Source organism: Lonchura striata, chromosome 3, assembly GCF_050655825.1.
Source record: "Lonchura striata isolate lonStrDom1 chromosome 3, ASM5065582v1, whole genome shotgun sequence".
Lineage (NCBI taxonomy): Eukaryota > Metazoa > Chordata > Aves > Passeriformes > Estrildidae > Lonchura > Lonchura striata.
The window spans coordinates 30,557,930-30,575,331 of NC_140705.1; the positions used below are offsets into that span (position 1 = coordinate 30,557,930).

The window sequence follows — 17,402 nt, forward strand, 5'->3', positions numbered from 1 at the left end:
GCTACTGTCACCCTAAGAAGGGAATATATTACAGTTTTCAGATTTGCCATGGCTGGACATTGTTTGTAATGATTTCTTGAGACTGTGATTACTAAATAAGTAGTAATAATTATTACTAAATATTTGGAGATATCTCATTTTGTGTTAGCATATTTGGTAAGCACTTCCCACATCCCTTTTTAACTCTACTGTGCTACATCAGTGTTCTGTTCAATAACTTGCTTTCAGCTTTTAGCTTAGTATGGTTAACTTTTGTACATCATACAGCCCATAATAATTTTATTAGGCTTATAGAGCTTGTGTAGTGGAAAGAGCAGCACTGTGCATCTTCTCCATGTTTTGGGCTTCCAGCTGTAGTGTTGCTGAACTGGTGTCAGTATGGTGAGCTCCGTGTTTCAAAGTCGAAATGTGTTCTACCCATGTCTGAGGCCAAAGAATAATATTTTAGCAGGATCTTTTGCCTTGAGAGCTCTTCAGGAGCACAAATCCTGGAGGGTGGTGTGTTGTTTGACTTTACCTGATGTGTTTCAGGTACACATATGGAAAGCCAGTAAAGGGAACTGTAACAGTCACTTGCCTTTCTGTTTCTTACTGGGCAAACAAGAGAAATATAACAACAACAATGGAGGTGAGTCATCTCTTAGTAGTTTCTTTAAGTCTGTGTCCTGTTGTGGGTTAAATGATGCTTGGAATCGTTCCTGAATGCCTAGTTCAGCTGGAGAGTGTTAACACCCTTTATTTCCAAAGCATGTACATTCAGACTGCTTGTTGGGAATGATCCTTGGCACCTGAGCTTCATTTACTTCTGCCTGAGATTATTTTGGAGTGTACCAACTGACCCAGGTGAAAAATTTTCCAGGAGCTGCATAGGTGCTGGGGGACCTGTGCTCAGGAATGCTCCCTGACCCTATATCTGCCCCTGCATGCTGGGCTCTGTGTCACAAGGCTGGAGGAGAACACTCCAGTTGTCTGGGTGGAGCTCTAGCATGGTAGAAACCAAAGCATTTTGCCTACTAATTGCCAGCAATTGCATTTGAGTCTACTGCATTAATTGTAACCTGAAGCATGAAATTTAAAACACAGTTTCAATCTGAAGGCTTAAAAGAGGTAATAGCTTCATTGCAATCTCTTTGCAAAATCAGACATTTTACTTTTGAGATGTGGACTTTTTAAAAAGGTTAAATTTTTTCTGCATGAAGTGACTCTAATTTTCTGAATAGGGTATACCCCTCTCTTCAGGCAGGAACTTGTTTGTTGTATTTTCCTCTAAAGCTTAGGTGCCACTGTGCTAGCCATGGAGAAGTGGATAATTCTCAAAATTAGGGGAAAAAAAAGTAACTTTTTCCCTAAATCATTGTTTTCTCTAAAAAAAGCAGTGAACTTCTACTGGATTTAGTAAAATGGTTGCTGATGGCAAAAAAATAAAGGGTCAACGTTCATAATTTTCTGTTGTTCACACTCCAAAACTTGTATGTGGAGATAGCTGGAGGACTTAACCAGAAATAAGCTATGGTAGACAGAAAGGTGTCATTGGCTTTTCTGGCTCAACAGTTATTTTTTTCTACATTGCAGATAAATGGATCTGTGAATGTAACCTGTAACAAGCTGATGCTGCAAAATTTGAATGCGGAGCAGTTGTGGCACCAAGGTGACAGCGATTACATAGAGCCGATAGAAATGATCGTGGTGGTGACCGAGTCACTCACAGGTATGTGGCTGTGGGAGCTCTTCTGACAGAAATCCAGAGTGCCTTACTGCTCTGTGGAAGGGATTGGAGCTCTGGAAAAGTATCATGCACTGATGTCAGCACAAACCATCCACGTTCAAATATATTATATGACTGTTGCCTGCCTAGAAATTGAATAGTTTAACCAGCTGTTAACTCAGCAGAATAGAGTTCTGTGCTAAATGATTTATTAAATAACTGAGAAACATATTCTGATAGGAGCTTGAAGTCAGTGACTGATCATCTTTGATAAGAAGAGCAGGCATAAAGAATTGCTATCATTAGCCTGAATTTTACAAACTTAACTTTAATCATAAACTTACCTGGCGTTGTGTATTTGTAAGCCGCATTAGTAGAAAGAGTTCCCTGGTCCTAGGTTTTACATAGTCTAGCCTCTTCTAGATGGACTGATTTGCAAACTGAGGGTTTTTTGTGAGTTCATGTTCCACTGCACCTTGCACATTAGAAAAAAATTATGTGTACAAATTTTCTACCTGTCCCAGAAACTAGGTTTCATGACAGACTTTCTGTAGAAACCCTGGCAAGATGAAGCTGGCTGATTTTGGATTTAGTAAGTTTCTTCCTTGTGTCATTCTGACATAGTCTATGTGAGTGGAGCCCTGTGGGTATATCTTATATTGCATTGTGGCAAGCACTACATATACCACCTTTTTACTGTTGCTCAGCTAGAAGGATGAGGAATGATAGGAATGAAAATGGTGAAAAATATGGTAGAACTATTTCAAAGTCAAGGGCAGTAAACTGTATTTTTGTTAAAGTAATAGATGTGTTAAATGCATGTTGTCTAAACACATACAATTATTCAACAGGAATCTCCCAAAATTCAAGTACCATCATATTTCCAAAGCAAAGTGACTATTTTATTGAATTTCTGGACTACACTAGAGTTATAAAGCCTTCTCTGAACTTCATAGCTACTGTAAGTTCTTTTGCTTGATTATCATCTGTGGATAAACAAATGTGACTTCTCCTCTATGCTCAGATAGAAAAGTTTGCCTTTGGTTTTTAAATGTAATTTACAGATTTGTTTTCAAATTCTCTCTTTTTTTTTTTCACAATACATATCAGCAAATACTAAACTTGGAGGCATTTGCTCTAGAAAAGGGTAAAGTGGCGGGGAATGCTGTAGTCTTGGCAGGATATATTTGTGTATAGTTCATCATCTTTCTGATGGAAATCTTCCATAGCTGTTTTTTATGACTGTGCTTTGAAACAACACGTTAATTATAAAGTTTCAAACCTCTTTATAGTATTTGTATATCTAACTCTCTCTCTCTCTCTCTCTCTCTCTCTCTCTCTCTCTCTCTCTCTATATATATATATATATATATATATATATATATATACACACACACAAATATATACTTTAAATTGTGAATTTGTATATTTAAACAGCTTTTACATAATTTAGTTAAAACTCATCAAACCACATTGCTTTCAAGTGAAAGTGTTGTTTCTGCCTCCTGTCCTTTTTCATGCCAGCTGAAGTCCACTCATAGAAATATTTCATGTTCTTCATTCTGTCCCTCATCTGCATTCAGTATTTCTACATTTTACAGGTGTTGCATATTGTATCCACTGCATTTTGCTTGAAATGGGGAGTCAATTTTACAATTCTGGAGCCTTTACTATATAGAAATGCGACCTAAATAGAAGTGATTTAGGCTGAATATACTCTTCCATAGTGGATTGGCTCAAGGCGTAGCTTTATGCTAGCCTGATCGTTTGGGCTTTTGGTTTTTGTGCTTTTCATTTTTTTTTGCTAGCATCCCAATTTGAGCTCACCTGTTTTTTAGTCCTCTTCCAAATATGAACTGAGTGAGAGATAGCTGAAGCATCTGACAATTCTTGCACCTGGTAGACAGGAAGGTCTCAGTTGTGCTGCCAAAGAAGTGTGAATGAACAGCTGCTGCTGTTACTAAAAAGTGGAGATCTTACATGAAGAGCATTTCCTCTTCAGAGAGAGAACAGGGAAATAGTGGCTAAGGAGATGTGGTAATGTAGTGACATCTGTGGGCTGAAAAAGGAAACATTAGTTCAGTGGTTTTCAATATAAAAGATGAATTTTTTTAGTGTATAATGCAGAATAAGAATGATCGTACTGGATGAAAATCTGCTTGAATGTAGGTATGAAGGTTTTAAGTTGTAGTGCTGATTGATATATGATGGAGTGAAGAAGTTTCACACTGTCAGTTTTGGTCCTGGTTTCAGTCTTCAACTCATTTGATGAATTAATAAAAACATCTGACTGAGCACCATCTCTGCTCATCTGACTCATTCTCCCACATTATGGAAATGTTAGGTTGCCCTTTCTTGTGATGGAGAAATGCAAATGATAAAATTGAGTATTCAGACTATAGGTAAGATATATATAATTTACTTGAGACACAAACATTTTCAACTAGAAGAGTAATTGGGAGAGCTGAAATGCAACATGTCTCCTTGCAGTTCCATCTACATTGCTTTTACTCTTTTTTTATTCCCTGGAGTTATGAATAATTTTGTTCTTGTCTGACTTGCCTACTTGCAGAGCTTATTAAGGAACAGAAATAGCTATTGATGTGTGAGAAATCTGAGAATGCATTATATTTTTTATGTGATGTGAGTGCAAATACATTGTTACATGCTATGTGTTGTGCATTTTAGCTTTACCCTGTTTGATGGACTTGATAAGTGTTTGCTTTTTTTTTGTTTAGCTAAAGGTGTCACGTCCTGATAGCAACCAGCTGACAGCTGAAGAGAGGCAGAATCCTGTAACAATTACTGCACAAGAGTCAGACCTGCTTTTCCATCATTCTTCACTTTCTCACCTGGAAAATGAGGCAACAGAGGAGAGAAATCTGACAGTCCGTATCCTGAACTACACAGTTCCAGAAAATGGAGTAATTGATGTTGAGTTTCCAATCCTGTCTCATACCAAAACTCTGAGAGTTCAGGTACTGCTTTGGAGTGTTGACACATTAAATTGCCTGGGCTGGGATCAGTGATATGCTGTCCTGCTATCTGCAACAGCTGACATGTCACCTATTGCTATTTTTGGTACTTCATGTTACAGCTGGAAAGAAAGTGAGAGATCCTTTCAAATGGGATTTAATAATTGCATCATGATATCAAAGGAAAAAAACCCAGATGCCCAAAGCATAAAGTGGACTTTTGCTAAGGCTGCTATGCTCTTGTAAGCTGTACCACATATATGAACACCACAAATTTTGCTGTTTAGTTAAGAGGTTTTTTTTTTGCACTGTCTTGCAGGCAGAGTTCCTCAGCAGTAAGACTGACATAGGTGTTTATGATGTGTTCAGCTCCCCCAGTCAGACTTACCTCCAGGTTAAAACAAAGAGCCAGGATATAAAGGTAGAGTCTGAGACAAAACTTTTCTCGATTAAAGCCTAGTTACTTACAGTTTTTCCATACTCATCCATATGAATCATGTGCTTTTCCTAGGCTGGGAAGCCTTTTGAGCTGAGTGTTGCAAGCAACAAGCCAGTGAGAGAGTATCACTATCTGGTAAGTTACAGGCTTTACATATGGGGACAATCCAAGGTGGCTTTTACCAACTTGAGAAATACTCCAGCAAGTGGAATGTGATTAAACATTTGAGATTTGGCATTTTTTAATTGTGCTTTGTGGAAGAGAAGGCCCAAAAACTTCCCTTCCACTAGGAGGGTCCTTTTTGAAGATCTCTCTTATTCTACCTAGGAGGAATGCCCCTTGCACTGTAAAGAAGTGCTTCTGGAAAAGCTGCTTTTCTGATCTGGGTGTTGGGTTGTCTCTGACAGCAGATGTGAGACAAGGCACAAGTGTGAGAACAATACTGTTTCTGACTGTGCAGAGCATCTGCAATGGGAGAAAGGTTAAATGTCCCAGGAGAAGCCCAAACTGTGGCTTTGTCAGCAGATGCAGATGGAAGCAGGTGCCTGGTGGAGCCTGTCTGCCGATTCAGGACTGTCAGGCTGAGCCTGTGGGTACAGGGTGAGAAGAGCTGCCTGCTGAGGAAACAGATGATTGAGTGGACAGAGGGGCATTGCAAACAAGGGAGATTCAGAGGAAGCATTTAAAAATAGTAGTGGCTTAATTGCTCATCTGTGTCTAGAAGGATCAGAAATATTTATTATATATACACTATTATAAGTTTCCCATCCTGTCGTTAACACATGCCTGTCTTTTTCAAAGTCTGCATCTTAGTGACCATGGTAGCTAGGATTCTTTTTCTTTCACAGACTTTAACAGTAAACTGAATTAGGAAACCATGTAAAATTTGGGCATTCATATATATTTTCTAAAATAGAAACACTCTCTAGAAGTTTTAAAATAAATCAGGTGCATGCAACCAATGGCAGGGAACTGCCCTTCAACTCTCTCTCTTCATTAGTAAGTGTAGAATCCAGTAGGAACAAATTTAAAATGAAAAAAATTGATACTGTGGACCTGAGACCCAGGTATTTGCAGACTAATCTAGCTGCAGACTAGCTCTAATCTGATGTGTTAAAATGAATGCCTGCTTTTAACTGGAGCACATTACTAGACCCTAGTTCAGACTCTCCATGAGGCAAAACAAAGTGTTCTAAGTAGGACTTTTGGAGGTTTGCTTTTAAAACTATATGCCTGATCCAAACTCAAATGCTGTTACAGATAACCCACATGAGCCAGCATATTATTGTTGTATATTTATGTTCTCATACCGTATGTGTGCACTTGTTCTTTACTTGTCCATAGTGCTATAGGAATTAAAATACTGAAAAAAATCTATTATTTAAATATTACATCAATACCATGTCTACCAGCTAGTAAAAAAAAAAAAAAATAATCAAAGCTGTGTTTCTCTTCTCCAGCAGCAACTTGTAGAATCAATTGCTGATGACACATCATATGCGGATCACACTGAGGATCCTAACAGTCTGAGTGTTTGATTTTTTTTCTCTTTCAGGTATTGTCTAAGGAACAAATTGTGGCTTTTGGCACAAAGGCTACAGAGACATTTACTTTAACAGCAGAAAATTCCTGGGCTCCTTCGATATCTATACTTGTATTCTATGTAGATGAGCTTGGAGTGGTTGTAAATGATGCTCTCACTTTCCCCATCCAGCCTGCCTTGGATGACAAGGTAATTGTATTGAACTTTGAGTCTGAGACCATGTTTTTGTCTGGGTATTGTGTGGTAGCTTAAAAAAATATTTTATATCACAGGATTGTAAATGTAAACAAATTTCATTGAGGATATAATTTGAAGTTTGTGCAAATCTTTAGAAAGACTTCTGATAATACCAGTGCAATTAGGGTCCAGGTTTTGCATATTTGAAATTCCTTTCTACTGGTGCTAAGTTTTCCACATAAACAGATGTACAGCATCTCCTTGTGTTTTTGGTGGTTTGGTCAATTACTGAGCCAAAGATTACTCTGGCCAATACAGTGACAAGGTATCATAAGTGCTCTAAGGGTTGAATTGTAAAAGTTTATAAAGACCTTGTTCTAGCCAGGCAGTGGTCACATTGTGACCAGTATTTGTGTTTCATGTGACTTTCCACACTTTAACTCAAAAAAGTTTGAAGAAGAGTGGGGAAATGCCACATTTATGCCTATTGCATAAATGAATTGATTTTTTTCCAGCTTGCTTATCAGGATGAGATTTGGTCCTTTGTGCAAATAAAAGCCTCACTATAACTTTTTATGGGTGAGACCATCCAAAGGCTGGAGGGGTTCAAATTCTTTCTCTCCTCTGGAGACTTTAAAATGTATAACCAGAAATCAGTATGGAGCCTGTTTGTCCTGCTGCATGAAAAATGTCTCCATATGCCTCATGAGCTATCCAAGTTACCACGAGTCCTAGGAAAAAGACTCTCAGAGGTCCCCAGTGTCCCAAAAGTTCTAGGAAAAGCAAGTTCAAGGTCTTAATTATAGCCAAATAACCTAAAAAACTACTTCCTGGGAGTTGTTAACAGCTAAACAGTTACTGTAACAGTTGTTACAGTAAATATCACTGTAGAATTGAAATCAATGCTGTGTTTCACTTTTTTCTAGATTAAAATCTCTTGGAGCAAAGATAAGGCCAAGCCATCTGAGAAAGTCTCCCTTAAAATCAGTACAACAGAGCCAGGATCAGTGATTGGACTTTCAGTTGTTGATAAAAGTGCAAAGCTTCTGGGAGAAAGTAGTGACATAACAGAAGAATCTGTAAGTATATAGGAAAAGGAGGTTGTCATTATTGTGTGTATGAAATATGTATGTTTGGGGAAATGTTGCAGATTATATGCAGAAAAAGTAATGTTCTTGGAGCAGGATTTTTAGCCTGTAATTATGCAATTTTTTTTTACTTTTGCAAGTCACATGAGTGGTAGAGACTGTAAGGCTTAAAAGGTAATAGGCACCACATTTCCAATTCCAATCAATACTTCATTGTTCTTCATTTGATAAATTGTTAAGACTTGACAGTTTCTTCTTTCAGAAAAGACAGTGTCAGAAAAACCCCCCTAATGATTTGTTCTTTGTGCTATTTAAAATTAATAATGTAAAATAAAGATTTGTTTTCTTGGGAGTACAGAATAAATGATTTATATGTTTAAGTTACCTTTGCTTGCAGAAGCTGTACTGCATTTACAGTTTGAAAGAGCTTACAATATATATCATTCCTAAAGTGGATATTGCCTAAGTGCCATAAAATATCAATTGGCTGTAGGCTCTATTCCAGACTTGTATGCAGTCTTGGTCACTCTTCCATTAATCATAAAACCACTACAACCTAACCCCCTTCATCCTGTTACAGATTATTTTCTCTTTGGCAAGAGAGCTAAGTGATGTACAGCTTGTGCTACGGCTGTAAGAATTAGCAACAGTGAAAGTTCTTAAAGCTGTGAGTTGGCATTCCATTTTTGGATGATTTTGTTTTTTTTCTTTCCTTAGGTAATCCATGAGCTCAATTTATACAGCACAGTGCAGTATTTCCCCCTGGTCAGAGGTTCTTTTGGTGTATTTCAGGTATTGGGTGCTTTTTTCATGATTCTAGGCTGCTGGTTTTTTTTACTGCTTAGTGATAGGAACATCACTTGGTAGAAAAAAGTGAACTTTCTAACTTTTGCAACTGTAGACAATGTAATGTTTTCATGGCTAATATGAGTTTCAAATAGTGAATTTTGTCAATATGTAATACTCTGAATGCCAAGGAATATATTTATACTTCCATAAATACAGGTCGCTTTATGCTTGATATTGTCTTCACTTTGAGAAGTTTTCAGTCATTATGGCACTATTCAGATTAATATAATCTCAGTTTTTTAGGTTTCTGTATATTATTTGCTTTGGTTTTATGCTTGCTTCATGACTTTATATACCTGAAAAGACAGAAGATAAAGAGAAAATAGATGAGCACTGTTGTTGTCCTGAATGTCCTGTATTGAGATATACTGTATAAATTTTATCCAGAAATGCAGCCTTTGGGTATCAACTGATGCAGTTCTTGAGGAGGATAAAGAACATTTTCTTTGTAAGTAATACAACAAATGAAGCCAAATCTAGTTTACTGAGTGGGGAAGGAGGTCCATGGGATAGGGTCCCTATTATGTCTTCTTACTGTGCATCCACCCTTAAAAATCATTACCATTTCAAAGGTTCAAGGCATACAAAATTCATGCCATCACCATTTCAGAATTTTTCCTTTTTTACTGCAATGACATTATCCCTAAAAGCCTCAGGATAAGTGGAGTTTTTGTTTGCAGCTCCAGTTGATATGTATTGCAGTGGTTTGTCATGTGTAGCCCAATTGCACCAGTTTCATCTGCACTTCAGAGAGGCCATGTAGAAAATTGTGTGAAGCTTTTTTTTTCTTAAAATAAAAAATTCCTAGTGTCCCAGAGTAGTCTGATCATATGTAACAAAGCTATAGATTAGACTCCAAACAATATATTAATTTGACTTTTCTAAACTGTATTTATTTGAGATTTCTAAATATAGATATTTGGAGTAGGACAGTATTTTTTATTTTGTAGATGGTGGAATGATACCTATAGAGGATGGTTTCGGTGATGATATGCCAGTATCTAAAAACGGACCTCCTGATTTCAGCAATCTCTATGTGAGGACACATTTTCCAGAGACTTGGCTTTGGATCGACACTAAAACAAGGTATAGATTAGAAGCAAAAGGAAAACAATTTGCACTTGCTTTTTTTTTTTTTTTTCTTTTTCCTTTTTTTTTTTTTGGTAGGTTTCAGTAGCATTCTGTCACGGTGCTGAAGAACACCACAAAAAATAGAGATTTATATTCTGCTACCACCTAGAGGCCACAAGTGAGATTGGAGATCGAAAAAAAGAAGAGTTGTACAACTGCACAAGAGAGGATTATGCTTGCCTGAAGGCCTAAGAGTTTCAGTAGAAGCTAGATAAAAGTCCTGGAGACAAAAGAAATAAACTCTTACAAATGAGGAGATAATGGATAGGGACACCTAGCCTTTTTCTCTACAGTACGTAAAAAGATGGTGATTAGCCCAGAAAGGGAAATCTATTGCTGCCTACACCTAGTTCAGTGACTAGATCAAGCTAGCAAGTGATGGTGAAATTTGACCTGTGTAGTGAAGCACAAATCTTTTACAGTATTCTTTTACAGCTGAAAAGTTCAGGAAGCAACCATCACCTGGGATTGTTTTAAAGGGCCTGTAAAAGTGGATTACATGTAGTGTGATCCAGTGTAATTACCTTCAATTAATGTAATTTAAAATAATTTAAATTTTTAAAATAATTTTGATCCCGTCACAGTATTACTAATGGTTAGAAAAAGTAAAATGGATAATAAGCAGGTTTTCCTTCCAGGAATTTGGACTTAAATTTTATGCATTTTAAACTTATGTGTCCACTTAATGCTGTCTGCAAATGGATGGTTTTGAAAGTCTGCTCTCCCCTTCTGCCATCAGATCTGACACAGAATCCACAATGGATGCCCTTGTGCCTGACACCATCACATCCTGGGTAGCCAGTGCCTTTGTGATCTCTGAAAGTGGCGGGCTCGGAGTGACAACTGCTCCAGTGGAGGTACCATCTCACTAGAGAGTTCTCCTGTAGGGCTGGTGACACTGCAGGTTCTTGCTGGACTCTCTGATTTAGTTCTAACAGCAGCATCTCCTTGTACTAATGAAGAGATTGAGAGTTGTGTGTGTTCAAACTGTAGAGAAAACATCCCTGAAGACATATGTGACACTGTATCTACCTTCCCTTCCTGCTTATGTGAATATCTAAGACTCCACACAGATATTTGGATGCCTATTTCTGTTGGAGTGTTTTTTTTTAAAGTACTTCCAGGATATGCCCATTTGAGAATCTTTGTGTGTAGAGAGGCAGAATAACTATTTGGGAGCAGTGTTCCATGTTTTCTTGGCTCTGCCCAGAGAGCAGTCCATGAGTGGGTAATTCATGCAATGAGGTTTGCACAGACTGGCAGGGGAGAGGTGGCTGGGATGTCAGAGGCATTCGTCTGCTGCTCTGCTAACACTTATGGCTAATGCTTACCCCAGGAGGGAGAGCAGGAGGGTTGATTTAAGGCTAAATTTATCTGTCAGAAGCAGTCCTAGAGTAAACACAGGTACAACCTATTCTGGGTAAACTTGCAGGGGACTTGGATTAGATGTCATCCAGAGGTCCCTCCCAACACAACCATTCTGTGATAGGTGCTAGGTTTTGGATGACTTAGCTTGAGGAGCAGAGTGGACATGGAGCTAGCATGGGATGACTGACAGTCTTGTTGCTCCCAAATTCCTGTGTCTTGAGGCTCTTTTCTTGCTTCCAAGTGTTTGAGGAGTTTAGCAATTTAAGCTGTATTCAGCAGCCCTCAGGTTAAATCTCTAACCTGAGGTTCCCATTGTACAAGTGCAGTTATCCTAGGATCACTCTGTATTCAAGGAAACCACTACTTAGAGAGTTGTTTAGCCAGTTAAAAATAGGAATTAATTATTGAAGTCTCATTTAGCTAGTATTTTACATATGCAGAATAATCCATCCATTCATCATGTAAAGATCCTGGAGAAACTTGTTCCTATCAGAGACAACTCCACTTCTATACCTATGTCTAGAAAGGTTGAGACTGTAGTGCCGGGCTGTAGTTTTACATCTTCGTTCCTAGACCAGTGTAGTGCCTTCAGATTCTTGGGGAGGGGCAATTTTTGAGATCCAAACTGAGATCTAGGTCCAGATTTCACAGCTGGCTGCTATACCAAGACACAGAGCTTGTGCTTTGAACATCCTGATCTGAACTCCACTACAGAATTTGGAACCCAATCTGGATTTTGTGGCTAAGGCTCCTTTGAGACTGGAATCTTGGTTCTTGTTTCTTTAATTTGGCTTGACAGAGATAGGACAGAAAGAGTAATAGTTTTCTGATTAAAACTGTAAGGAAATACACACTTGGCCTCTCATCCTCAAATGTGAGAAGGCTCCAAGTAGAACAGATGTTGAGATAATAATTTAGCTATAATCACCCCCATGCACTGTTCAGTACTTCACTGTTGTTGGGACATTTAGGTTGAGCTTAGAGTTCCATATGGCTGAAACATGTTAATCAGTACCATACAGAGAGGCAAGAAAAAGAAAGACATGAAAAATGTAATGGGGGAAATAAATGACATCTGCATGCTTTATGTCATGTACTGCTTTGCATCCTGGTTTTATTTTGACTTTTTACACAGAGTGTTAGTAATTTTAGTCAGTTGTATTTTTGTAATATACTGGCATATTCCTGAGTGTAAAACTTCAGTTTTAAAGAAAAGTAAAACAAAAAAGATGAAGAAAATGGGTACGTAGGGAAAACCTTTATTATGAACTAACTAAAAGTCTCCATCAGAACTTCTCTAATGTTTAATATCTAAAGAAGTTTATGATGCTGAGAGCTTTAGCAAACAACTTTTTTGTTTAGAGAAAGCATTCGAATATTTGCTTGCTAGAAAAAAAAATCTGAGGGATTTTTGTTTCTGAAACTCAAAACACTTGAAATATATTTTTAAATGCAAACTGAATTAAAATACTTTTTAGTTGGCATTTTGATAATAAAGGATAGCATGTGTTACCCATTCTTATTGTACAGATGTTCATAAACAGTGAAATTTTGATCCCATTCAGCTTGATGAGACCTTACCATTGACTTCTTAGAGGCAAGATTTCTTCCAAAACCTCTGTTCACAGAGAAAAGAAACTGCTTGCTGGTATACTTCTGCAGTTTATATTTTAATTAATATGTATGTATTAGTTACTTGTGTATTGACATGAAGATAGGTCAACTGACATTAATCCATTACTTGTGTACTCAAAACAATTCAGTTACATTAATGAGGGCTCAGGACAGATCACAGCTTCCAAACTTGCCAGATGATAAACTCATAGTGCTAATTTGGTTGCCTCTGTTGGGACTGCCCTGTCAAAGCTGTTGGCAGCGCTCATTTGAATGGTGTCTCTAAAGGTGCCAATGACCAGAAGCATCTTCTCCTTCTGTTTCATCCCTGCAGTAATGTTTTGTCAGCTGTAGGGTACAACTAAACATTACTCTGTCATTTAATTGAAAAGTGATTGGAAGAAATGTTGTATAGTAATTTTCTTTCAAGTCTGTGAGTTGTAAGGGTTCATGACTGATTTTGTTTTGCAGCTAGAAGTTTTTCAGCCTTTTTTCATTTTCCTGAACCTTCCATACTCCGTCATCAGAGGAGAGCAGTTCATTCTGGAAGTGAACATCTTTAACTATTTGAAAGAAGAAGCTGAGGTAACATAACAATCTCTTTATCTTCAAATATTTCTAGATATTGGAGGGTTTTCATCACTGGTGGAGACCATGTCTTAATGAGAACTGGTGTATTTTCTTTAGTGAGCAGACTTATTTCTCTATACACAAAACAGGTGGTAGCTTATGAAAACACCTTTTCAAAATTAACACTTTGTATTGCAAATGTTACTGTATTTACAGGTTTCTGTGATCCTGGATATGAATGATGCTTTTGAAATTATGCTGACATCCAATGAAATAAATGCTACAGCAAATCAACAATCTGTATCTGTACCGAGTGAAGATGGGAAAACTGTTCAATTCCCAATCAAGCCAAAGCAGCTGGGAGAGATTCCCATCAAAGTGACAGCAGTATCATCTGCTGCTTCTGATGCTGTTATTCAGAAAGTTTTAGTCAAGGTAAACAGTCTGCAGCTTGGCTTGTTCCTGAAGTAAATTGTTCCCAAAACCAGGCTACATAGTATATCAAAAAGGCAAACCAATGTACGACTCTGCCTCTTGCTCTGTATGGTTGGTTTGGGGTCAGGTGGCTTTAAGTGGAAAACACTTCTTATAAAATAATTTTTTAAAAGTCCTTTAAAATTCTTTAGATCCTCTTCCAGGAATGAACAAATAGATGTGTTCTACTACAGATAGTTTGTCCAATCCTTCTTGAAAGCAAGGTGAAAGCTGTTTGTGTATCACTGAACCCCTGGTGCTGCAGCTAATTTAACAACCTGTGCAGAGTGGACCTGACTGTTTTGGATAAGTGCAATCGATTTTGCCATACCTCTGGCTTTCATTGAGGCCTATTTTGGATTAACATTTCTGTATTTTGCTATAGGTGGAATTTTAGCCTCCAGACTTTCTGGTGAACCAGACACTGATAAGACTTGCCTAGCTTTGGATGTCTAAGTCTGATTCTTGTTAGGCTTCATTTCATTGGAAGGTGGCAGACATTTGTGTATCTCATCTTGCAATAAAAGCTTCAGATTACAGAACCAAAGAATGGCTGAGGTTGGAAGGGAGTAGTATGACCTTCCTGCTCAGGGCAGGATCAACTGCAGAAGGATAGTCAGAATCCCTGTCTTTATCTTTATAGGCTGAAGGATTGGAACAGACATATTCTCAGACAGTCCTTTTGGATTTGACTAGGAATAAACGACAAGCAGTGGCAAAAACTTTGGAATTCACTTTTCCTTCTGATGTTGTAAGGGACAGTGAGAGAGTGCAGGTCACTGCTGTTGGTAAGTATTAACTTAATATTTCTATCATTAGGGAATTAATTAAGGCATTAATTTTTATTTAACTGCAATGTAAGTAGGTTGAATCATTAAGTCACAGTAATTTACCATCATGCATTAGGCTAAATATAGGGAGGCCTTATGGATAGAGTATTTTATTCCTTTAATTTGTTTAATTTATGACAATATAGTGTTTGTAAGGTATTTTCAGAGTTAGAGGGTTGGATTTGTGTCAGAAAGGTCCTGCAAAGTTTGTTAGTATCCTGTTCTAATTCCACTGTCTGCAGAATGATACCTGTAACCTGACTAATTGTTGTTTACTGTGACACCTGGACTTTGATAACTGTACATAAGAGAAGAAAGAAATGAAGTTCCAAATACAAACCACTATTGAACCATTTTGCTGGATTAAATAGATTTTGGTTATGTGGGGTTTTGTTTGTTTGGTTTGGCTTTTTTTTTATGGCAACTCTTTGAAATTACTCTGTAATTGGAAAGGTCTGTAGGGAGCTGCGTCAGTGGGCATAAAGTTGATCAGTAGATGAAGTATTGTTTCTGCCTGCTTAGAGGTGTTTAGTAGAAACATTCCTAATATATCATATTTTCTCCCAGTTTAGATTATACCACCCTTTATATATGAGGTATGCATTAATTTGAAGTAAGCTTTAGTTTATTTTGGTTTTATTTTATCTTTCAGGTGATTTACTTGGGCCTTCTATCAACGGTTTGTCATCATTGATTAAGATGCCTTATGGCTGTGGTGAACAGAATATGATCAATTTTGCTCCGAATGTTTATATTTTGCAATACTTGACTAAAACCAGACAGCTGAGAGAGGATATTAGATCAAAAGCAGTATCGTTTATGAGAAAAGGTCTGTATGCATAAAAGAAAGATGTTAGATTTTTAAGAGCTCTTCCTAGTAAAAAGATTTCTGTGACTCTGCATCTGTTGAAATATTGCTCAGTTTGTGCCATGAGAACTGGAAGAGAAACCTATTTTTTTGTTTTTATTCCTCTTTAGTCTGGGCTGATAGAACTAGACAGCAAATTATTTTGTTTACAGGGGCAAGTTTTCTCAGAAGAAAATTATTGGTTTTGTATAATTGCTTTTTTTCATCTGAGAAATGCATTTTAGAAGATAATTCACACGGATTTCCTGGATGGTTTTTACTTCTCGTTTGATAAAACCACATGTGAGCAGACATTTCTGGTCTCTGCCTGAGGCACAGCAGTATAAAGTGAGTCAGTGAGCAGAGTGAACCATATTCATCCCACATCTTCAGTGACACATTCTGACCTGATGTGTCCTTGTAGAGTGGCATTTGATCTCCTGGCTGGCTTTTTTGCCCACACAAATTTTAGGCTTGGTCAGAAGTGAACTCTGTGCTAGAAATCAAAAGCTGGAACTTTTTAGGTGGAAATTGTTATACATGTGAATCAGGAGATACTCCGGAACATCACAGAGTTTGGAGACCACAGTTGCACTCTGGCTTTTGGATCAGACAGTGTCTGACTGTGGTGTCCCACACTTGCCACGAGTCAGTCTCCATGCTAAGCCTGCTTCTCAGAGAGCAGTGACACCAGCCCCATGTGAGCTGCACCCCTACCAAGGCATCCTGATGACATTTTCAATTCTTGTTTACTCTCTCTAAGTCTTTTCTGTTTGATTTTTTTAACTTGTTGACATTTCCCTTGGAAAAGGCACAGCTCAAAATAAATTTTCCTTTCATCAAGATTCCAATTTTCTGTCAAAGCAGTTAAATTTTTTTTTAAACCCTTCCTGCTACATGGTTTAGTTAAAAAGTACAGTGGGGAGGAAGAGATGTGTTATGTAAACAGCTACTCTGAAGTTTGTAAGCAATCTGTCACTCTTTTAAGACTGAACTTTGGTACCATAGTTTTCTGAAGTTTTCCAATAGTGGATTTATTTAAGTTATTTCAAAGCAAATGAAAATTACAGATTTAAATGTCACTTACATACAGATTGTGTTGTGTTCTTAACTTTGTTCCGAGGCTCTGAATTGAGGTATGTGTTTTTAACACTGTAGGTGCCAAAACATTAGGTATGCTGAAATAATCATAACCTTAACGTAGAAAAGAGCCACAATCAAAAAATATTCTGTGGTTTTTCTGCTTTATTTTAATAATTGTTTTCTGTTGTTGCACTGATTATTTTTTCAAGTGTAATCTTCAAGTTGAAATTAACTTTAGCTTAAAATGTAATTTTTATAGGCTCGGTTTTTGAAAGGATTGTTATGAGGTTTAATTGAAAACAGACTATTTCACATGTCATAATTCACCAAGTATTTAAAAAAGTAACCCCAAATTATGAAGTAAATATAATTAATTTATGGATAAATACTTGTGAGAAGAAGGGATCATACAGCTAGCAGAAGCGGCTATGTGAACTTTCTTTTAGCAGTTTTATTTACTTAGAACAAAGGCAAAGCCAAAGGAAAGTTGCCTTTTAAGCACAATTCTTAATTGTGTTAATGACAAATTCCATCGTTAAGTCAGTTTTTCTGAAAAAAAAACCCAAAACTGGTTGGTCTAAAAGCTTTGTTGTTAGACCCAAAGAGGTGAAGATTTTGAGCAGAATTTCCGAGCTGTGTAAAAGGTGATATCCTTTAGATCTTTCACGTATTTCTGAAGTCCTTTCCATCCTGATACATTCCTCTTTCA

The 17,402-nt window shown here is 37.4% G+C and overlaps 1 protein-coding gene across 1 annotated transcript in view; it reads left to right on the forward strand.

The window, feature by feature from the left end:
• Positions 1–17,402, forward strand: part of CD109 (CD109 molecule) — a 65,921-nt gene that overhangs the window by 27,593 nt on the left and 20,926 nt on the right. Inside the window, exons 8-23 of the mRNA XM_021553758.4 lie at positions 532–628; positions 1,573–1,708; positions 2,557–2,666; positions 4,444–4,683; positions 5,000–5,101; positions 5,192–5,254; positions 6,675–6,851; positions 7,766–7,918; positions 8,645–8,719; positions 9,164–9,224; positions 9,727–9,862; positions 10,647–10,764; positions 13,361–13,474; positions 13,676–13,894; positions 14,577–14,721; positions 15,416–15,592. Coding sequence (XP_021409433.4) covers positions 532–628; positions 1,573–1,708; positions 2,557–2,666; positions 4,444–4,683; positions 5,000–5,101; positions 5,192–5,254; positions 6,675–6,851; positions 7,766–7,918; positions 8,645–8,719; positions 9,164–9,224; positions 9,727–9,862; positions 10,647–10,764; positions 13,361–13,474; positions 13,676–13,894; positions 14,577–14,721; positions 15,416–15,592 — 2,123 coding nt within the window. The remainder of the gene's footprint in view (positions 1–531; positions 629–1,572; positions 1,709–2,556; positions 2,667–4,443; positions 4,684–4,999; positions 5,102–5,191; positions 5,255–6,674; positions 6,852–7,765; positions 7,919–8,644; positions 8,720–9,163; positions 9,225–9,726; positions 9,863–10,646; positions 10,765–13,360; positions 13,475–13,675; positions 13,895–14,576; positions 14,722–15,415; positions 15,593–17,402) is intronic.